This window comes from Haliotis cracherodii, unplaced genomic scaffold (assembly GCF_022045235.1).
Source record: "Haliotis cracherodii isolate W230 unplaced genomic scaffold, xgHalCrac1.p SCAF_3, whole genome shotgun sequence".
NCBI classification, from domain to species: Eukaryota; Metazoa; Mollusca; class Gastropoda; order Lepetellida; family Haliotidae; genus Haliotis; species Haliotis cracherodii.
The window spans coordinates 30,378,574-30,403,212 of NW_027266286.1; the positions used below are offsets into that span (position 1 = coordinate 30,378,574).

At 40.3% G+C, this 24,639-nt stretch overlaps 2 protein-coding genes across 3 annotated transcripts in view; one reads left to right on the forward strand and one right to left on the reverse strand.

Moving 5' to 3' along the window:
* The first annotated feature begins 810 nt into the window (after window positions 1-810).
* On the forward strand, window positions 811-3,169 carry LOC139475351 (uncharacterized). The gene is made up of 2 exons (XM_071258576.1): window positions 811-815; window positions 1,672-3,169. Exons 1-2 carry the CDS (start codon window positions 811-813, stop codon window positions 3,167-3,169), a joined length of 1,503 nt encoding a protein of 500 aa, XP_071114677.1.
* Window positions 3,170-12,119: 8,950 nt separating this feature from the next.
* LOC139474042 (neuroglobin-like) overlaps window positions 12,120-24,639 on the reverse strand; it is a 57,691-nt gene continuing 45,171 nt past the window's right edge. For both annotated transcript variants that reach the window (XM_071256899.1, XM_071256898.1), the window contains exons 2-3: window positions 20,981-21,245; window positions 12,120-16,914 (exon numbers count right to left, since the gene is read on the reverse strand). In XM_071256899.1, coding sequence (XP_071113000.1) covers window positions 16,494-16,914; window positions 20,981-21,195 — 636 coding nt within the window. In that variant the 5' untranslated portion in view covers window positions 21,196-21,245 and the 3' untranslated portion in view covers window positions 12,120-16,493. The remainder of the gene's footprint in view (window positions 16,915-20,980; window positions 21,246-24,639) is intronic.

Below are 24,639 nucleotides of genomic sequence, written 5' to 3' on the forward strand. Positions count from 1 at the left end.
AGATACACACAACACAGTTTTGTTGTCATACATCCAATTACATATGTAATCCACGAATCTTAAAAATATACTTATTTAAATTTTCAGTAAGTACATGCACTTGTAACACCAAATCTAATCACTATTCCAAGAGTTCCCAAAACAAACGACTCATTACGGTCAATGAAGTCGTGAAGTTAAAACTTCTCATGCCGAATTAATTCCATCGAAAGCCTATTAAACACCGAACCTCTTTGACCTGCTAAAGCGCACATCACAGGCTGGGGCGATTCACTACAACATGGTACATGGCGCGCCCACCTGTTTTCAAGCAGTCAATTAAATCGAGGCCTCGGGGGTGGATTAACTTCAGTCTATGCTACCTTAATAAGGTTTGTATGCTAATTCTAGATTTAGAGTACGTTATCCCTCAAGCTCTTAAGAATATTATTCAAGTGTATGGGCGCTGTGTTTCGTTGTGTTAAGTGTAGAAATAATGGTTTAACAAACTGGAGTGCCAGCTCCTCCACACTGTGCGTTTACACTGTACGTGTATGGAGTTCTGAAACGGACTCACCGAAGGTAAGTTTGCACCGTACTGGTGTTTTTTGTATAAAGACAAAGTTGTAGTGCATGGTAGAGATAGTTTGTTTTTATATTGTAACAATTCTCTCGAGACACATTCAAAATGTGCTGACCTTATTCCTATCGTTAGTCCTTTTGAATTTCAGGTTTTAGTATAGAAATTGAGAAGGGAATATATTTTTTCGAAATAATTCGTTTTTATCTAACCATGTGTTTTTCATACTACTGTAGCAAAATTCCCGCAATATGACGTGAGGCCAAGAATAGGCTTCACATCATATACTAACGTGTATTCCGTGTGACCAGACACACTTAAACCACTGGGCTACCAATGCTATAGATATAGGCTTGAAAATGTTATTGATTGTGAATAAATTAAACATTTACTGTGTCCATGGTAGTTATTTAAATACGTGTTATTTATTGTGCAAGCTTAACTAATCATTCATCTTGGGAATTATGATTGTTGGATGTTGTGAAGGAAAATTATGTACCGGTAGTCAAGTTTCATTCCAGTTAAAGGCCGAATTATTGAAGAAATTATCATTGAAATTATTTCACAAATTATCCCGGAGAAGGCAGAGTTGCAGTTATGTCTGAGACCTCCCCCAATACCCTGACACGGCGCTGACATCTTACCTTCGGTCTGCAGGGGCACTTGTTTTCGAGACGTTAAAACAGACAAAGTTTCTTAAACGGTTATTTATGTCCGTGAACGGACACATCGTGAATAAGGATTCAAATTAACACAACGTATATAAAATGAAGTAGAATTCAAATTTTGAATCTGATTTGGAGTCATAATTCCTGTGTCATTGTAGCCTTGGGGTTAAAGTGTTCGCTTGTCAGACTATAGATCCCAACAGCGGGGACATTGCTGAAATATTATTTAAAGCCACGTAAAACGATACTCACTAACTCTGTATGAGCTCTTCTTATTTTTTAAATAATGTTTTATTATCATCTTCATCATTTTTATCATTTATCATTATTATTATTGTGGTCGCCGTCGTCGTCATCATCATGATTCATGATAACTATTATTATTAGTAGTAGTAGTAGTAGTGTCGTCATCAGTATCATAATCTCTACTTTTGTGTATGGCAGCGGTCAGCCAGGGGCGGAGATGCCGATGCGATGGACGTCGACAGGGGAACGCTTCATCCAGGCGGACAGGAAGAACCGAGTGGAGAGGGCTAGACTCGACCTCCAACTCAAGATCTATGAGCGAGAGAGGCTCCGAAACTGGGGCTTGCAAGAGCGGGAGAAGAAGTTCCTTTACGCCAACATAGAATCTGTGAGAAGAACCTCTGGTTCCAGCAACATGGGCGTTGCCCCTGCCGGCCCCAAGGACAACTCGTATGAGAAGTCCATGCACAGCCGTAGTGCCATCAGGCTGAGCGAGAAGAGGTTGATGGAGTGGAGGTTGTGTGAGAAGCAGCTGCAGAGGTTCCTCAAACAAAAGGCCGTGGCAGCAGACGACACACTGGTCGACTCCCGCCTCATGTCAAGTAGAAGCGCGTGGGACGAAGACAGGAAGAAACCTGTGTCCGCTAAAGAAAGACATGGTGGAAAGGTCGAGAAAGAAAGGGCTGAGGTTCAACAGAGAGTCAGCGCTTTCCTGCACAGCGGCATGCATGTTGTGGACGGAAACACGGGTCAAAAGGATGGAAAGTCCCAGGGCGAAGCGAAACAAGAAGTTAAAAGAGGTGGAAAGGATGGTAGACAGAGACATCATAGCGAGCACGTGATACGTCCTCATACCGCTTTCGACAAGACTACTCCTGCTTTGAAACAAACGCAGCGACCCATGTCGGCCTGTGTCGACAACGCGTCCCGGAAATCCCAGTTCCTGATAACGAAGGGGGATGTGTATATGAATAGTGGGCTGCAGTTTACCAAAATTTCAGGATCAGGACCGGATACTCCGGCAGCTCAGGTGAATAACTTTGTCCACGACTTCAGTAGGCCCCACTCTCCTTTGTCATCAGACTCTGACCCGGACCAGGATGTGTTCCTTGACGACAGACTGTACACGGAGACACGGTACAACAGATCACCACAAGACACAGACGCCTTGTCCGAGACGTCTAGAAGCTCACTGTCCGACAAGTCACCAAAGAGACTCACAAAACATGTATCTATCCCCAGTATTCTCGACCAGTTGACAGAGGAGGAGTTCTCTCCCCCTTCCCAATCAACGTCTAGACAGGTTGTACCTCATAGTGCTAAATCTTCAAAAGGCAGCTTCTATCATAGACCTAGATCCAGTTACTCTACTAAGAGAAGGGAGAGTATTCAGACTCCTACAGTGTTAGAAATTAGTGATGAAGAGGACCAAGACGTCAGACCGGAAGTGACGTCATCAAGGAGTAACCGGAAACAGGACTTAGACCAAACGCACGTCTACGATGCGCACAAGGCCGAGACGGCAGTGAAGAGTGCTATGGTGTTTTCCAAAAGTTCTCGTAAGAAGGCCTTGGAAAACCTCATAAATCAAAATAGTCCTGATAAAAGGGAGGTTCTAAGACAGGAGAGACTTCGTAGCATGAAGTCTCGTTCTGCCATGTTGTCCTGCATAGCTAGTCGATTCAACATTATCTAGTGTGGCGTGTTCATGTGAAAAGATACTGTCACCAGTTTACAGTCGTTAAGTAGGCTACCAACAAGATGCACAACGAGATGCACAGCGTTTTGGTGTCCTGAAGCTAGAACACAGAACTTTCGTCATTTTTTGACAATGCACAACATTTCTATTGAAGAAAGAAATGTTGGTTACGGCGCATAATGTTTTTTAATTTCGACGATTGGTATGTTAAATGTCCCGAGCATTTATCATATGAGAACGTGACAATGACTGGTTAGCTGTTTGTTAAAATATATACGACTACTTATTTAAAGAACTGCCAAAGAGTTTGTGTGACCGAGAATGTTGTGTTATTTGTTTTCCAAAGAAATCAGGAACAACCAATTACATCCAAGCTACATATTCTTTGATTTGTCTTCTGTTTTAAAAAAGAACTTTATGTCATATGTTCCTCTTTCTACTGGCACGGCCGACGTGATCGGGTCTGGAACAGGCAAACCAGAAGCTGTCACTGTTGGCATCGAACCTGTGTCATGGTATCGTACGATGACACACCGTATCAGTCTAGCCTCCCACCCCCATGGTCGGTAGATTCAGTCGCCGTTGACAGTTGCCAGGCTTTGATGATTGTTAATTCAGACCACAGCTTATGCGATATCTACACCTAGTTTGTTTGTTTAACGCCGCACTCAGCAATATTCTAGCCCTATGACGGCGGTCTGGAAATAATCGAGTCTGGACCAGACAATCAAGTGATTGACATCCTGAGCATCGATCCACGCAGTGGGGATACGATGACATGCTCCAACCACCCGATCCCGTTAGTCGCCTCTCACTACACCTAGTAACTGCTTTGTATACTTAAGAATGTATGGCTTATATTCTAAATCCAAACGCAAGCTAAAGTGAGGTGAAATTTCGCGTTCAAGGTTATTGCACTTATATAACATGTGCATAGACGTGTATGTATTGATGTTTGTACTAGTCCTGACTAATGCCGGTTTTATAGTGCTAATTCACTGAGATACCATGCCTCAGTTTAACATGGATACCCCACTCAGACACAGTATACTGGGCCGGAGCAGACGTGTCCATGTTTTAGCCCTTTAATGCCGAACGCTAGGCAGGGTAACAATAAGTAACATCTTTTAACGTATTTTGGTATGACACCGCCAGGGGATCTAACCATCGACCTTCTGCTCTCCGGCCAGATGTTTTATCCACCAGACCGGGGAAGTGGTTCTAAACCCATTATACAAACTTAATGTTTTGTTAACCCAGGTTTTGTCTGTAGGATGAGGATGGATGAACCAAAAAAAAACATCGCATTTCGGTTACCCCATTTATTCTAATCTGAAAGGAATTCGAAAGAGATAAATGAATCGAAGATGTTTTCCAATATCGATGCGAATTCGAAGCGCCCATAAAATGACTCGTTTCAATCGTTTTTTCTGAAATAACCAGGTGACCCCTCGTTACGTTACATACCATCGTTTGTCAAAATCATAATCTAGTCATGGCCGATCCCAAACAAGAATGCATTCTCTTGTATGAAAGTTCATGCTTCAAATACCAAAATGGACGCACAGGTAAATAAAAAACAACACTTTTATTGTATTTTGAAAATTGTGAACCAGGGGAGAGAACTCTTTAGACCTTAAATTTTGCGTTTAGCTACTCTGCATATATGAACCATGGTCATACAGACGGAATCTGTCCAAATCGGACTCTGTCAAATAAGGATTTTGGTGAAAGTCCCCTCATTTCCTTAATAAATTAGCATTACTCAAAATGACCTACAACTCTCTAATTCGGACTTTTCACACTTACCGAGTCCGAATTGGACGGATTCCACTGTATTTTGAACTTTCTACTTGATGTTTCAGTACATGTATATTTGAAACCATTTGATGCTAAAAAATAACCTTCTTGTGGTTTATGTCACCCTTAACATATATAGATTTATAGATGATTTGCTTCAAATCATTAAAGTTTAATAAGAATACAGATTTGGAAAGGTGATAATAGACTCTTTAAGAGATGACGTCCACATAAGAAGGTCACCTTGACACAAAGAACCTGGCTGCAGTGTAGAGTGCTGATGTAAGTGATGCGTGCTGTCTTGAGATGTTGATGACGCAGAAGTGTCATTCTAAATTTCGCCCTCTGCTTGTATTAAAGGGATAAAGGTGATTTAGGTGTTAATGTCAGCGGAATAACTCGATAGCTTGCTCAATACAACATTGCATCGGAGCAGGAAAACAAGTGATTGATAATGTGAGCTTTGAATCACGATGCCGGGATACGACGATCACCCATCCTCTAATCCATGTAGAGTCAACTTGTGTTTTCAGGTGATCACCCATCCTCTAACCCATTTAAAGCCGACTTGGGTTTTCCAGTGATCACCCATCATCTAACCCATTTAGAGTCGACTTGGTTTGTCCAGTGATCACCCATCCTCTAACCCAATTAGAGTCGACTTGGGTTTTCCAGTGATCACCCATCATCTAACCCATTTAAAGCCGACTTGGTTTTTCCAGTGATCACCCATCCTCTAACCCATTTAGAGTCGACTTGGTTTTTCCAGTGATCACCCATTCACTTTGTACCTATTTAGAATCGACTTGGTTTTTCCAGTGATCACCCATCCTCTAACCCATTTAGAGTCGGCTTGGTTTTTCCAGTGATCACCCATTCACTTTGTACCCATTTAGAATCGACTTGGTTTTTCCAGTGATCACCCATCCTCTAACCCATTTAGAGTCGGCTTGGTTTTTCCAGTGATCACCCATTCACTTTGTACCCATTTAGAATCGACTTGGTTTTTCCAGTGATCACCCATCCTCTAACCCATTTAGAGTCGGCTTGGTTTTTCCAGTGACCACCCATTCACTTTGTACCCATCCTAAGTAGCCACATCATAACGGATCAATGTCCTGACTGTATATAATTAAACACATGCTATTATAAATGATAAATGACTCATCCTGGCATTTATGTTGACCGCCTTTGTGTCATTCCCTACCCTTCCATGTAATTACTGCTGAGAGAAATCTGAGAAAAAACACTTTTTATAACATTGACATTTTCCATTCAATTTTGTGATTACATAATCCTTTTTAAAATCTTGTTTCTATAGAAACTGATATTGAATTATTGTACGGTGGTCCTTTCTGCTGCCATCTGATATTCTCTCAGTGATCAACTGTCGTGGAACCTAGTAGGCAAGCAGTTTTACCGTGTAATTCATCTCATCATGACGTCACCAGCCCTTCGTTACATGCGGCGGGAACATGTGCGAGACTGTCTCGTACATTGGCTTTCCACTGTGAATCCTCCTCCTGCAAATGTCGCACACGAGTTGAATCAATCACTATATACAATAGCTACAACGGCACTGTGCATTCGCCCGATCATTCTGCATTCCATCCTCGGTGATCCAGTGTACTTTATTCCCATACTATGACGAGAAATGGTTGTCACAGGAGTATGAGTGTGTATGGTTTGACGCCGCGTTTAGCCATTTTCAAGCCATATCGAGGTGGGGACGCCATAAATTGGCTCCACACATTGTACCCATGTGGGGAATCGAACCCGGGTCTTCAGTGTGATGCGAACGCTTTAACCACTAGGCTACCCGCCGCCGCACAGCAGCATGAAGATATAACAGACTGGATAATTAGGATGGTTATATATCGCCCTTGACCCGTGAAGATCCGGGGTAGAATAGGTCTTCAGCAACACATGCATGCCGTAAAAGGCGAATATGCTTGTCGTAAAAGGCAACTTTAGGGATCGGATGGCCAGGCTCGCTGACTTGGTTGAAGCATGTCATGGTATCCCAATGATCGATGCTCATGATGTAAATCACGGGATTGTCTGGTCCAGACTCGATTATTTACAGACTGCCGTCATATAGTTGGAATATTGCTGAGTGCGGCGTTAAACTATACTATGGTGGCCGAGAGGGGACATCGCTTTCTCGCTTTCTCGCTCTATCGCTCTCTCGCTCTATCGCTTTATCGCTTTCTCGCTCTATCGCTTTCTCGCGGTACTGATGTGGGAGGGGTGTGTGTTCGGGAGCTGAGATTTTTCCAAGTCGCATTTCAAATTATACATATGGACGGAGAATGTTGAAATTTTCTCACTATCTACTTAAATATAATTTAACATTACACTTCTTTTACACCAAAATAATATTCTAATTTTGAGAGCGCCCTAGGCGCTTATTACGTCGAATGCGGTAATTAAGTCTACGCTAATTTGTTTGCATTTATTATTAACTCTAACGTTAATTTCAAGATTTACAGTACATACTATTCAAAAGAAGTTAAAGAACACCCGATTCCTTATTATGACTATGGTTAGTCATTAGATGAAGCGATAGAGCGAGAAAGCGATAGAGCGAAAAAGCGATAGAGCGAGAAAGCGAGAAAGCGATAGAGCGATAAAGAGAGAAAGCGATAGAGCGAGAAAGCGATAGAGCGATAAAGCGAGAAAGCGATAGAGCGACGAAGCGATAGAGCGACGAAGCGATAGAGCGTGACAGCGAGAAAGCAATATTTCCCATAATGCCGTACATTAAAACGGTTTTTGCTGACATTTAGTGATCCATTCCTGTAAATCTCACCGCTATTTTGCCTCCTATGATTAGATTTTTTAAACATCTTGTAGTAGATAAATATGTTACAAAATGAACACGTAATTTTTTCTCGTTTAGCTTGTATATTTTCTTAAGTGTAATACATAAGCAAGATTCACAGAATACAGATAGTCACTGTTCATATTTTCATTTTGTTCATAGTATCCTTCCCTCATTCCTCTATCAATTTTAAAACTGATAAAAAGGAGATCATATATTGACAAATAATTGTCAGTTTTATTAGCCAGTTTGTATTGTTTACAACGTCCAAAGAATTATTTTTTTCGGTCATTAGATTTGGAATTGAAGCCGAATATGTGCTTGTCCGATTTCGGGATCACAATTATGTTCACTAAGTTGCATGCGCATTATGCAGACAAAAGATGTACATGTACATGTACACAGTTATGTTTCCCTAACAAATACAGATGATTTAGATATATGCCTTCAGTCACATAAACGACTTTCGAGAACATCATTAACCCGTAACCCCATTCCTTGGACAACAGAAATGAAATGCGTCGTAAATATATTTTAAAAACAACTCGTTTCTTTCGAATGACTTTCGATCAAACTGTCTTCGGGAATTAAACTTAATGCTAAAGTGCTTGTAAAATATAATTTAACTTTCCCGCCAGGAGAGACTAGATATCCAATTATAGTATAGGCTCAGACAGGAATATACATATTTATGTAGCAATTCTCTATCCATTTGAACTGTATGGTTAACCATTGTGCGTTCTGATGTGAGTTATGTAGTTATCTACTACCTTTTTACACAGACAATGAGTCGGACACACACGCAACACACACACACACACACACACACACACACACACACACACACACACACACACACACACACACACACACACACACACACACACACACACACACACACACACACACACATACACACACACACACACACACACACACACAAATACATAATTTTGACAAAACTATACTTAAGATATACATAGCATATTATAATGATAGCTGATTTAATATATGTTATAGATAATCATAGTAATGCATGTCATATTGTTATCAACCTGAACTATGTGGCCACACTAATTATGTCTCTCCATATGTGTAGTTTACACAAGTACACATATCAACTGTGGTAACGCCACAGCGATGGGGGCAGGGGGGTAGCCTAGTGGTTAAAGCGTTCGATCGTCAACCCAAAGACCCAGTTCGATTCCCCACATGGGTACAATGTGTGAAGCCCATTTCTGGTGTTCCCCGTGATATTACTGGATTATTATTAAAAGCGACGTGAAACCATTCCCACTCACTCACTCACATCGGTGTTTATCAAATTAATATATGCAAGTACATATATTTGTAGATTTGCACAAGACGAGAAACACAATTCAAGTTAAACATACATCAAATGTCAAAAAGAACATTTACGGACAACCTTATGACACACTGTAACATCATATACCACCGAAAACTAGTTAAAGAACATCCAAAATTATAAGATTGTATTTTTGCAAAAAACAATCAGCCAAGACTAATTAACCAAAGTCTTCTTACCTTTTATATATAGTATATATTTAGATTTTAACCTGATTTATTTAGAGCGTATTGTCATGATCTGCCACGCGCTTTCGGCGAGATGGTCACATACAACTGAAAAGGGCCATAAATAAATCCATTTTACCCAAAAATCGGTGGATTGTTTTAAAATCACCTACGTCTCTACAGTTAAATTATGTTTAAGTAAATAGTGAGAAAAGTTCAACATTACCTCCCAATTGCAGCAGATATCACATGCGGCACCTATAGTGGTCAAGAGGGGATATTGCTTAACCGCGAGAAAGCGATAAGGCGAGAAAGCGATAGAGCGATAAAGCGAGAAAGCGAGAAAGCGAGAAAGCGATAGAGCGATAAAGCGAGAAAGCGATGTCCCCTCCCCCTATTAAACAACAAACAAACAAATTATATCGTCCTTACCAGAAGGTGCAGTGAACGACTTTGGGCTATACAGTCCTCCCTGATTATAATGCCACCCAGGTTATAATGCAATGTTTGTCACAGAACGGATTTCCTCATTGCAAAATTCCCTGGTTATAATGTTTTCCTAGTTATAATGCCGATGTTCGCAGAACGAAAGTTTCCAATTCCCTGGTTATAATGTCATCCTAGTTATAATGCCAATGTTCGCAGAACAAAAGTTCCAATTCCCTGGTTATGATATCATCCTAGTTATAATGCCAATGTTCGCAGAACAAAACTTCCAATTCCCTGGTTATAATGTCATCCTAGTTTTAATGCCAATGTTCGCAGAACGAAACTTCCAATTCCCTGGTTATAATGTCATCCTAGTTATAATGCCAATGTTCGCAGAACAAAACTTCCAATTCCCTGGTTATGATATCATCCTAGTTATAATGCCAATGTTCGCAGAACAAAACTTCCAATTCCCTGGTTATAATGTCATCCTAGTTTTAATGCCAATGTTCGCAGAACGAAACTTCCAATTCCCTGGTTATAAAGTCATCCTAGTTATAATGCCATGTTCGCAGAACAAAAGTTCAAATTCCCTGGTTATAATGTCATCCTAGGTATATTGCCAATGTTCGCAGAACAAAACTTCCAATTCCCTGGTTATAATGTCATCCTAGTTATACTGCCAATGTTCGCAGAACAAAACTTCCAATTCCCTGGTTAAAATGCCATTTTTAATAATATGTTTGACAATCAACAAACTGATTGATTCAGTTGTTTTCACAGCTAATCCTGGTAAGATAACAAACCGATTTGTTTGATGTAAATGATAATATCCTTTTCTATAAGCCTGAATAGATTGGCATTTCTCAATTTGATTGATGAGACTCAAGTTCTAGCATAAATCAATTATGTCTTGTTTTCAGCTCCCTAGTTATAATGCTATATCCTCCGCTGGACAAAAGGTGACCTTATAACTAGGGATGATAGTATATCATTATGGTCAGTAGATACTCGAGTCTGGGCCGGAAAAGGATGGTTGATAGTATAGTATGGGCAACCGTTCATGCCGTCAGGGTACTACCACACAATAACCCGCCTTCACACATTTTACCACCCAATACACCCAATAGACGGCTCTTACAACAAGCATTGGTGGGTGGTAGGAATCCGTTCTCAACGTTTGATTTTTTAAGATAGTATCTTGAATTTTCAACTTCATCACTTGAAGTATCAACACATTATATGTTGTATTTTGAGTTTTACATTGATGTTTCTATACAATTTCCAACTTAAGTACTTGTATTTTCAAGATAACAACTTGAATCGTCAGCTAAGGATCTTGAATTTTCAGATAATAAACAGGACCTAATGGAGTTCCGGAGATATTGGATGTTCCAACAGCTCTATTACTTTAGTATGTGCCATTTCTATAGTGTTGATGACGGCCTTGTTTAAACAGTTGAACTAATAGTATCCTTCAGGTTGTCCTTAACATTTCACACACCCCTAATACTTTGTATCAGTGTGTGAGTGTTGGCGTATGCTGCAGTTCTTCACAGCGTTCATAAGTCGAAACTGTGTGACAACTGCCAAACTGTCCATACAAAATGCACAAAAAGGTATAGGCATGTTTCCACACGTAGGGAACCTCCTTTGATTCATGAGAACCACTGATTTTCAGCCTAGGTCGTGTTTGGTCACATCGTGTACACGCTAGTTACCATAGTTTGAGGCCTATGTTTGTTTCTTTGTTTGACGCCGCACTCAGCAATATTCCAGCTATATGAAGGTAGTCTGTAAAAAATTCAGCCTGGACCAGACAATCCAGTGATTGGTGTCATGAGCGTCGACCACCCGATCCCATGAGTCGCCTCTTATGACAAGCATAGTTGCCTCCTACGACAAGCATGAGTTGCTGAAGACCTATTCTACTCCTGATCTGCACGGGGCTTGAGACCAGTAAGGATGCTGTGTTAACCCCGACCCTGCTCCAGTTGACGACCATAGCCTGGGAGGTTTGCATTTGTTCAGCGCTTTGGACAAACCCTTGATCAATGGTATTCCATACTATTGTGATGACAAAGGGAGAGTTCTGGGATTCCGACCCACGATCCGCGGATCCTGGCACGACTAAGGGAAGTAGCTCTGCAGTTCCCTCATTCGAATAGTTCCATGTTCAAATGTATAATGTATCACTGTATCTGTTACAAAACACATTCGGTGTACCAAGACAAAGTTTATTATTATTATGATAAAGAACTAAAATTTGGCAACAAGTGTTTAAACAGTCACACAATTTGAGCATCAAAGTACGTCACAGGGTCCAAGGGAGACAACTGTGTGTCTCTGACAGAACTGCCCAATATGATATATTTAAACCGAATGTAACCTGTACTCTACATTATTTACAGAACAAGAAAACATGTTTGGCAAAACATCACTGCACTGTTCACTAAGAGAATTCAAATGACGTAAAAAATATATTTACAGTTATGAAATTCGGCATGAGATTAATAAGATATTGTAGTCAAATAATGAATCATAGACAATGAAAGCATCTCGTTTTAACATTATGAAACCACTTAAATCCTTCGTCACCTCTCGCCCCTTTCCGACACCTTTTTTGAGACGGTCGGCTTTTCCAGAAATAATACGAATGGTTACGAACGAGAAAACAATTTTGTAACATAGCTCGGAAAAAGTTCTTTAAAAAAATGGATACATGTATTATACAAATAATGTTATCGTTCATTACTAGGCTTCTATGAGCGCATGAGACCCCAGAGAAAATATACAACACAATCTTGACAATACGTACTTTCTCGTTTTGGCTTATTAAAAATATTTATTTCAGTCTGTTTGTTGTTGAACGCCGCATTCCAGCTATATGACGGCGGTCTGTAAACAACTGAGTCTGGGCTAGACAATCCAGTGACTGACATCATGAACATCGTTCTGCGCAATTAAACTCGATGACATGCATCAACCATCTCAGCGAGCCTGACCACTCCGATCCCGTTTGTCTTTCTACATGCTTGGGTTGAGAAAGATCAGTTGTTAACTGGATCTTCACGGGTTGGTTATTTCAGTAAGCCAGGTTATTATGTGGCTGATGCGATTGAGTATTGTATTGATATAATTATACAGTAAATATAATTAACTGAAAGGATTAGTATCACTAACTGTATTTCCCCACCTACTGTGATGAATATGGACTGAAACATCCATTTCACTGTGAAATGTCAACAAGTTCAGGGTATTACCCTGGATATATATTCTTTGTTTGCTTGTTTGTTTGTTTGTTATTTCACAGTTCATTCAGCAATATTCCAGCTATATGACAGCGCTCTGTAAATAATCAAGTCTGGACCAGACCTTCCAGTTCTTGACATCGTGCTCATCGATCTACGTAGTTGAGATAAAATGACATGCATCAGGCAAGTCAGCGAGCCTTACCACCCGATCCCGTTAGTCTGGACATATATTCATTTTATAATGCTTCAATCATGCAAACGTTCTCAGAAGAGATAATAATATGGTCATTGAAACATGTTTACGTTGTAAAATGCTTTATAGGTTCAAACGATCGAAAAACACTGTGAAGATGTCCTCCGAATTTGATGACTTATTTGCACATAGTTGTACGATGCCATACTTTTTAAACATTTTACTAAGTATGGATTTGGTAACGAGCCATATTAAGCAAAGTCCAATATCCTATATTTCCTAGAGTACACCCATCACGGTAATGTTTCTGCCAAGTTGTGATGTAAGCGACACAATGCCATGGTAGCAATCTGAACTTAGTGACCATTCTTTGCGGTGTAGATAGTATGTATATACAGGGAAAGCGTGAAAGAACTATCACAGCGGTTTTATAAGAACATTTATGCATTTGACACATACACCCAGTTACAAAATCAGAAGTAAATGAGATGGGCATTTTTAACCAGTCCATAATTTGCATATTTATATTAAGGATGCTCCAGTATGTTCCAGCACGTCCACATTCTTCCTTCTTAAAGAGTGACAACACAATCTGGACCTAGGAACTATGTGTATACGTATTCGCACAAAGTCCGGGCTATAAATATTCGACGCAGAGGAGATCTGTTTCCCCACTGAATACCATGGATGTGCGTCACGCGTTTCAACTTACATGAAACCGCTTTTTAAAACGAAATGAAACAGGTAGATAGTTGAAGTCCAGAAGGCTTGACACCTTAAACTTTAACGGTTTTCCTACTTCTGACGTGGTTAGTTTAATATTTTAGTATCCAGCTTCATTCCACGAAACCTTGCCTGCGTCATACCCTCTTTGATTAACGTCATCTATCGATCATGGATACAGCAATGTGCATAATCCGTGAGTGTGAATGCTGTCTAATGTCATAGTCAGCTATATCACGGCAGCCTGTAAATAATCGGAAAACATTTGCAGCCTGCAAACCAGTGACTGACAGCATGAGCATCGGTCCGCACCACCAGGTACGATGACTGGCAACCTGCAGACTCTGATCTCCCGATCGTCAGTTTAATCGGGTTTTACAAGCCTAAGGTCGCCTCCTTGAGCTTTAGGATAGACCGTCTGTCGCTTCATACCAAAAGACTTTAAAATAGTGTACTTGTTCTTACCCTGCCTGGCGCTCGGTAATAATGGGATACAGCAGGGACTGGTCGGCTCGGTGTCAGTATACTAGATCAGAGAGGTTATCTTTGTTGTATACTGCGGCATTATCACACGCGATCTCCTTGAACGCGACATTAAGCCCCATTTCAGCGTTACAAGCATGAGGTACCGGGGATCTGTTCTAACCCGAAGCCCCGACAGGGGTGACAGCATGTATCAGTATCAATGTGATAGAGTACCGTGTTTACCACGGTAACGTGCACACCGATTCATTACAAGGACATAGTGAAATATACAGTGTATTATACATATATAAAATATGCTCGTGCGAAATCATGGAATAGAACTCCATGTAATAATCACAATGTTCCGTAACGGTCAGTGTGAGCGCGTGGTTTAAAGGTAACTATCGAACACGTATTTCAAGCGCTGCTTATCCCAGTGCTGTTTCCCACTTATCCCCTGCGGTTTATTATACTTATTTTACACCAAAAGTCTGTGAAGACTTAAAGATTTTTTATATTTATGTTTTTTGACCGAACTGATAATTCATATTGTGCGGCCTCGTCCATTTGTACAATTACTTGAATAGCAACGCCAATGACATCGTTAGGATGATCTTATGTTTAGCACATCATAGATTTTGTCATGATTATGTTACAACACCGCACATAATTGCATAGGGTCTAAAGGTGACTCTTCTTGTACGTTTATTCAATAGAAGCGACACGGTGCTAGACCAACTGATACAGCTGCTACTGGTGCGAATGCATCCCCTACAGGTTGATGTAGGCGAGATGGTGTTGTCTGTCCTTTACTGTACGTTACTGAAATCAAGCAGAAGTGAGCGAGCGAGTTTGGTTTTAAGCTGGGGAACAACATTACGGCAGGGAACACCAGAAAATGGATTCACATATTGTACCCATCTCAGGAAACGAACCCGTGTCTCCGGTGTGACGAGCGAACGCTTTAACCACTAGGCTTCCCGACCGCCCCTCAAGTATAGTTTTAATCCAGATTTTATATGTCTTTCGCATTCGCAAAAAATGTTAACTTACCATTTGTTAAAATATTTCAAGGTGTCTAAAGAAACAACCCTTGTTACAAGGAATAGACGGTGTGTCAGCCACGAAGACATTGGTCTGCGATCACGAATGATTTCAAGATTTGTCCAGACAAATTGATTGAGTGGAGTAGGTCACGCCGTCTTAAACAGCATTTCATTTATATGACGGAGTGTCAGCTCCATGTAGATGTCCATGGGGACACATTCACGGGCTAGATATACCATCTTGTCCTGAATGTCTAGTGTACCTACTATACTGGCCAACCTACACACATCTCTCCGGAAGGGTGACGTCATAGGTGGACCAGCGAGTGAGTGAGTTGTGTTTTACGCCGCCTTGGACAGTATTCCAGTCATACCACGGCGTTGTGGATCAGAATTCACGACGGCAAAGAAACCCAGTGCTGTTTTAGTCCTTGACAGCCAACCACTTTTACAATCAATACAGGGGGCACGGGTGGCCAAGTCGTCTAAGGCGCCGCGATTCGATGTGCAGAGTTGCGTCCCTTGGGCACGCCAGAAACCTATGATTGTGGGTTCGAATCCCGGTTCACCCCGATTATGTTTCTAGGTTTGTCAGCACCATATCCGTGCTCGTGGGTTTAACCGAAGTGGTAAACGTCTGAGACCTGCATCACTTCGGGCTTTCCTCCCACATTAAACTGACACGCCGCGATATGACTGGAACATTGTTAAAAGCGGAGTTAAACCCAACTTACTCACTCATTACAATAAATACATATCAATGGCATGACTTTTGAAATCTTGACAAAAGTAACAAATTCGAGTGTCACAGAGTATTATTTGAGAACAAGGTAGCTGTTCACCATCACATAGGAACGAGTTTATCCATGAATTGCTGCGTGGTAGCATGCATTTCTGTTCCACCCTAGAACATCCCATCAATATGTTGGTTGACAAGGAATGGCCCTGCATGGATCTCGAAACATAAATATGAAAAAACACATCAGTTATCACATTGAATCACTTGAGCATGCGCAGTTCCAGCTCTTCTATTGTTTGACAATCACGTGACCATCTATGTTGCGTTTACATCCGGTAGAACATCATACTCCCTCTGCACTTTGTTCTTCCGGTGTTCATTATCTTGCATAGTGGAGATGCCCTTCCTCTGTTCTTGAACACACATGTCATACCCCTCGGACATCTGTGTGACCAGGTACTCGAACACTGCCTTCCAACACTCCCTCACCTCCTGAATGAACTCTTCGCCCAGCTCTTGTTCCCAAACTTCCAGCATGCACTTGGAGTACACGCCGAAGTAGTGGGTGTCGAAGCCGTCGAACAGCACGTGGGAGGCGCCGAGTGCCATCAGCTCGTGCTGAGTGACAGGTGCGAGGCACTCAAGGTTGTCCACGATGTTCTGAAGGACCTGCATGAATTTCTCAGCATGGTCCCGGAACTGAGGGCTCTTCCGAAGATCATCCACGTTGTACACACTGCAAGAAGATCAGGGAGATATATCAGGCATCTTGTAAAATGAATTGGTTAGTGAAGAATTCAAGTTATCAAACCTGTTAGCCGAAGACTGAGTGAGTATGGTTTTACGCCGCTTTTAGCAATATTCCAGCAGTATCACGGCTGGGGAACCAGTAATGGGCTTCACACATTGTACCCATGTCGGGAATCGAACCCGGGTCTTCGGCGTGACGAGCGAACGCTTTAACCACTAGGCTACCCGACCGCCCTGTTGGCCAAAGACCGACCTTGTTTGCGACAGCGTTGTATGCAACTAAAGCTAAATTACTTTAGTTCGATGTCGTATAAACTGCCGGGTACATGAAACTGATTTAACTACAAAATTACAAAAAAATAATCGAAACGTTACTATGCTTAAAATGTCGCCGAAACACTGCAAACGTACAGTCCACAACACAACTATTATACCCGTATGCAGTACATCATCATCGAATAACCCTTTCCTATTTGTTTCATTTGAGTCACCATAAAACATGGGTGTACAGTTTCATTTTTCCCGGCAGTTTAGTTTAGACGGACCTTGCATGATATAACAAAACTCAACAAACCAATTGTTTGTTTGCTCAATCCAGTGATGACATCATGAGCATCGATCTTCGCAAATGGGATCATACGATGACCTCCATCAACCAAGTCACCGAGCCTGACCACTCGATCCCGTTAGTCGCCTTTTACGGCAAGCATTGATTGCTGAAGACCTGTTCTACCCCGGATCTTCAACAAACTGATCGAGCTAATGAAAGAACATGTTGTTTACTACCCCCAGACTGGTGTCCATTTCCAACTTACTTCTATTATAGAAAGAGAGTGAACTGAAATTGTGTTTGATTGTGGGTAATCATTTTCTGTTAGTTTAATAAACGTTGGAACAAATGTCATATTTGGGATAGCATTTCTTAGTAAAAGTTCTAGTACTAGGGGGGTTGAGTCCCATCCGGAACCTAATCGCCAGCAAACAAAGTCAGCGATCTCACCCGCTCAGCCGCCGAGGTTTAAAAAAAAATCGAAGTCCGACAACTGGAAGTCTAGAGCACGTACTTTGTGTACCCCTCTGATAGATTTAAATTGACACGACTCCCATGGCCGAAAACTATCAGTACACACGTTTAAATGAAAAAGTGTACATTTGGCATTGTGTATTCATAACGCAGGAACACGTTGACATTTGTGGGACTTCAATGAAACTTGCTAGGCAGCTTGATCGCAGCCCCCCTTTAACTTCAATCACCATCACTCTATCACCTCATTACCCCACAGAGATGCTGAATTCGGCACGCAAGATATTACGCCCAGGACATTAAATATTTACACTCTAGAGGTTGATATAGACTGTTTTCATATACCGCAACACGCGATACTTGTCTCTAGTTCCTTCCTCAAACCGTAGAGCTGGCTTACGTCATGGTTATCTGGGACAAAGTAAATTGGCAACTAGTCGTTGTGGATGTATTATTCATCGCAGCGGGGTTCTGTGGCTGACACTGAGCTGATCTTGCCGAGGTGTTGAAGGTGAGGGCGGGTGCTTCTTTCGCTTCATTACCTAACGACTCGGCAAATCCGTAATTCTATATAGATCATTCACCGGGGGTGCTTCTGTATCGTAAAATCGACAAAATACCATACAATTTCTATAATATGATATTTACGATACTGAAACACGAAGGTAACTTAAATAATCTAAGTTTAATATAATTACTTCCAATCAATACAGTAACTACAGAAAAAGGGTTTAAATACGACACTAAAGTAAAACACTTATCTGCACTTGTTGGGGTTGACGAATTGAGCTTACTGAAAGTAGATGCTGTGAGGTGACTTCATTTGCATATTAATCGCACCGTGATTCAAAGTTTTCCGAATTGGTTTATCGAATCGATAACGCTAATTAACGCTTTGCACATTGTGTAAGATACCAGATAGACAGGCATGATAAAGCCCAAAACAATAGTCTGATTAATGAAATGTGTTAGTGGCCGAGGCTACCAACAACTGTCAGTTTATGAATTGTATTGTTTGAAGCCAGGTCATGGGTAATCAACTTTCCGACTAGAGATTATATAACAAGTTCGCTGTATCAGCCTCGCTATGACAGCTATTTTAAAGCTCCTTTTCAGAAGACCAATAATTAACAGTGGGTGGTTTAAGACGCCCCCGAACTTTAACCGATACTGAGATAGTGAGCATAACCCTTCCTATTTACACCCTTCTGGGTGATGGGGTAATGTAGTGGTTAAAGCGTTCGCTCGTTACGCCGAACACCCGGGTTCGATACCCCACAAGAGTCAAATGTGTGAAACCCATTGCTGGTGCCCCCCGCCGTAATGTTGCTGAAATATTGCTAAAGGCGGCGTAAAACCATACTCAATCACTACACTATTCCTACATTAAGCTGTGATTATGAATGAAAGTGTTAATTTCGCCAAGCAGCAGAGGCGGATCCCGTACTTGCACTCATCTTCTCGAGTCAAGGGCGTTAACTGACTCGTAGCTGCAATACCTCAGTCAGCGATGTGAGGTGGAATTCATTCATCACACTTATAGCCTATAATGTCCACGGCATACTGCCTATGGTACTTAGAAATCACGGAAGTCATACACAATCATTTAGACCCGTCCGCAAGGAAACCAAGCAGAACTAAATCATATTTACGAGCTATACAGTTCTATGTATGCCTACTGATAATGGCATCAATGCCCTGATTAAAGACAATTAACGAAATATTGCGGAAGTTGCCAAGTGCCTCCTCTTTTCATCATTTATCCCGGGATCTTTGCACACAACAAAGTTGTCGATAAATACTGTCAGGTAATAACGAGAGTACCAAGGATACATCTAAAAGTCATACAACCCACACCATCACCCCTTGCAGATGTTTAACATTCGCATTGAAGGTACATGATTAGGATGTTGACGCCCTGGTAAAGCAGATATGATACGATCTTGGAAAGCAAATATGAGTTGAGTGGTAAGTGTTTGGTTTGTACCATGTAACTCTGTTTGGTTGCTAAATCAATGAAACTGAAAACATTACGTGCATTTCGAAATTGATACGGCCTTAAATAAATAGTAAACTCGATGGCCTAGTCGTTCTATTATTAGCGCACGTGGCATCGGACAAGCTTCAGTATGCCAATCAAGGATGAGCTACCCACTAGCTAACCCAAAGTCCCTGAGAAGGGATTCTACTTGTCACCCCAAGATATACTCCAAACTGCACCTTCCTGTCGTTTTTAGCACCCTTCTATAATCTAACAAACCACCAAATCAATTTAATTATGGTTTTAACCTTTTGGTTTTGTCATAACAAGAACAAGAAAAAGTACATAAGTACATAAAAATGTCCCATTCTGCCCATGATTGAATTTACAAAAATATTGTTTCTCCTACACCAGATTAAGATAAAAGTCAAGTGCATTTAAGCGATTGTCTGCAATGTAACAAGCCTAAATAAGAATGTTAATTTGTTAAAAAAAATAACGTATTCCTAATTACTTACTTTTGATGTCTTGAAAACCACATACATGCCCATTGATTTCCTTAATCACCGCAGTCCGTAGCGGGGACGTTCATGTCTTATACATCTACTTGTTGTTGATGGATATTGATTGTTTTAGAAGTATTCAGGGGGAGTTAAACAAGTTCATTGGTGTGGGTTTTTTAGATTACCGTTTTACAAGTTCGTGCCTGTCTTCAGTGCCAGCTGATCACTAGACTGGGTGGCCTCTACACCTGAAGGTACAAGGCCACAGCTGGCAATCAATGTACTTTTATCAGTGCGCCTGTGTTCATCTTCCCGGGGCAAGATGTTCACTAGAGTTGCCAAGTGAAAACTACTAGGCTTTAGGCAATATTACTGCGGGGGACACGAGGAATGGACAGGGATCTTCGGCGTGACGAGGCAGCGCTTTAACCACTGGGCTATCCAACCTGAAACCTTAGATTGTCCTATGATCCATGTATTTAGCGCTGAAATTTGATGTACAGTTGTACGATTAATAATTTTACTAAATATTCAAACATATTACCTGAATTTTTCGAATAATTTCTTCACACCCGGTGCATCAATAAAGATACGAACGAATATTTCCGCTCCTATTCTGATGACATCACGTGACAATACCGGCCACGTGCTTCTGATGGTGTCTATTTGTGTATCACTGAAGTCACTTGTAACAACTTCCGGATCCGGTTCGACATGCGCATTTGGCACCACTGTGGGCTTGCTGTTCTCGCAACCCATAACAACGTCACTTCCGGTCACATGGCATCCCTACTAAACCCCGTCTCGACCTAAAAGAAAAGAAACAAATAAAAACATTTACAAATTGTCAACGTATACCAGGCTCAAGATTTCAAGCTATAGAAATCTGTTTTCTCGGATAATTAAGACAGGTTATTGCCTGGCTTTGACGTTGTATATGTATATATTTTATTATCATATCACACGGAAATATATAAGTACATGTCCATTTTGGACATCTATTGGAAGATCCGGGTAGAGAATATTTCTTCAGCAACCCATGCTTGCCGTAACAGGCGACTGGGCGACTAACGGGATTAGGTTGTCAGGCTCGCTGACTTGGTTAATGTATGTCATCGTATCCCAATTACGTAGATCGATGCTCATGATGTCAATCGCTGGATTGTTTGGTCCTGAATCGATTATTTACAGACCTCCGTCATATAACTGGAATATTGCCAAGAGCGATGTTAAACAACAAAGAAACAAACAAAAACAAAACAAAAACAAACAAATATATCCACTTTGAACGTAATTCGCATTCGTGTTTTTTCCCATTATGAGACCTCACATGTACTGCAGGACCGGAGACCTGACTATGCACGCACCAGTGTAACTGTACACAAAACCCATGCACAAAAACTAACACTACCAGTTATGGAGTTATGTTACCAAATGTCGTTAAGAGCTATTTTAGCAATTTTATAGATTTCAGCTTGAAAGTGTGGCTCTATACGCCTTTCCCCACAATGAACTGCTTCATTATTCATAATGATCGACCCTTTGAGTTATAAAACTAGGCCTTTTTGTCAAATCAAACTACAAAAGACACTTGATTGAGTTGAGGTCTGGATATGCTAGCGAGGCGTTCAAACACGACAACAGCACGAAATGAAGACTTATTGATTGCGTGAATAACTATGAGTGGTATGCAATTTAAAACATTCGATAAGTGGGGCTGTGGTCACTTGAAGTATGTCTAGATGATGCCGAAAAGTACAATCGTCAACCAACTGGCAGTGATTAGTGGTAACGCCACACAATTCATACTGTTTAGTGATAACGTTGCACAATTAATACTGTTTAGTGATAACGTTGTACAGTTAATACTGTTCAGTGATAACGTATCACAATTAATACTGTTTAGGGATAACGTTGCACAGTTAATACTGTTTAGTGATAACGTAGCACAGTTAATACTGTTTAGTGATAACGTTGCACAGTAAATACTGTTTAGTGATAACGTTGTACAGTTGATATTGTTAAGTGATAACGTAGCACAATTAATACTCTTTGGTGATAACATAGCACAGTTAATACTGTTTGGTGATAACTTTGCACAGTTAATACTGTTTGGTGATAACTTCGCACAGTTAATACTGTTTGGTGATAACGTTGCACAGTTAATACTGTTTGGTGATAACTTTGCACAGTTAATACTGTTTGGTGATAACTTTGCACAGTTAATACTGTTTGGTGATAACTTTGCACAGTTAATACTGTTTGGTGATAACTTTGCACAGTTAATACTGTTTGTTGATAACGTTGCACAGTTAATACTGTTTAGTGATAACGTAGGACAGTTAATACTGTTTGGTGATAACTTTGCACAGTTAATACTGTTTGGTGATAACTTTGCACAGTTAATACTGTTTGGTGATAACTTTGCACAGTTAATACTGTTTGGTCATAACGTTGCACAGTTAATACTGTTTAGTGATAACGTAGCACAGTTAATACTGTTTGGTGATAACTTTGCACAGTTAATACTGTTTGGTGATAACTTTGCACAGTTAATACTGTTTGGTGATAACTTCGCACAGTTAATACTGTTTGGTGATAACGTTGCACAGTTAATACTGTTTGGTGATAACTTTGCACAGTTAATACTGTTTGGTGATAACTTTGCACAGTTAATACTGTTTGGTGATAACTTTGCACAGTTAATACTGTTTGGTGATAACTTTGCACAGTTAATACTCTTTAGTGATAACGTAGCACAGTTAATACTGTTTGGTGATAACAAGCACAGTTAATACTGTTTGGTGATAACTTTGCACAGTTAATACTGTTTGGTGATAACTTTGCACAGTTAATACTGTTTAGTGATAACGTTGCACAGTTAATACTGTTTAGTGATAACGTAGCACAGTTAATACTGTTTAGTGATAATGTAGCACAGTTAATACTGTTTAGTGATAATGTAGCACAGTTAATACTGTTTAGTGATAATGTAGCACAGTTAATACTGTTTGCTGATAATGCAGCACAGTTAATACTGTTTGGTGATATTTTCACACAGCTAACACTGTTAATCTCTGTGTGACTATAGACTCTGCACTCAATGACCCCCACAGCGGGATATACAGTAAGCAATGTGACATCGATCAGGGAGATGTGATCATATCAGCACTAGGGGGGTAAGTGTTATATGTCATTTAGTGTGACCATGTGTTATATGTCATTTAGTATGACCAAGTGTTATATGTCATTTAGTATGAGCAAGTGTTACATGTCATTTAGTATGAGCAAGTGTTATATGTCATTTAGTATGACCAAGTGTTATATGCGACCAAGTGTTATATGTCATTTAGTATGACCAAGTGTTATATGTCATTAAGTATGACCAAGTGTTATATGTGACCAAGTGTTATATGTCATTTAGTATGACCAAGTGTTATATGTCATTAAGTATGACCAAGTGTTATATGTGACCAAGTGTTATATGTCATTTAGTATGAGCAAGGGTTATATGTCATTTAGTATGACCAAGTGTTACATGTCATTTAGTATGAGCAAGTGTTATATGTCATTTAGTATGACCAAGTGTTAAATGTCATTTAGTATGAGCAAGTGTTATATGTCATTTACTATGACCAAGTGTTATATGCGACCAAGTGTTATATGTCATTTAGTATGACCAAGTGTTATATGCGACCAAGTGTTATATGTCATTTAGTATGACCAAGTGTTATATGTCATTAAGTATGATCAAGTGTTATATGTGACCAAGTGTTATATGTCATTTAGTATGACCAAGTGTTATATGTCATTAAGTATGACCAAATGTTATATGTGACCAAGTATTATATGTCATTTAGTATGACCAAGTGTTATATGTCATTTAATATGAGCAAGTGTTATATGTCATTTAGTATGAGCAAATGTTATATGTCATTTAGTATGACCAAGTGTTATATGCGACCAAGTGTTACATGTCATTCAGTATGAGCAAGTGTTATATGTCATTTAGTATGACCAAGTGTTAAATGTCCACTGGTATGACCAAGTGTTATATGTCATTTAGTATGACCAAGTGTTATATGTCATTTAGTATGACCGAGTGTTAAATGTCATTTAGTATGACCAAGTGTTATATGTCATTCAGTATGAGCCAGTGTTATATGTCATTTAGTATGAGCAAGTGTTATATGTCATTTAGTA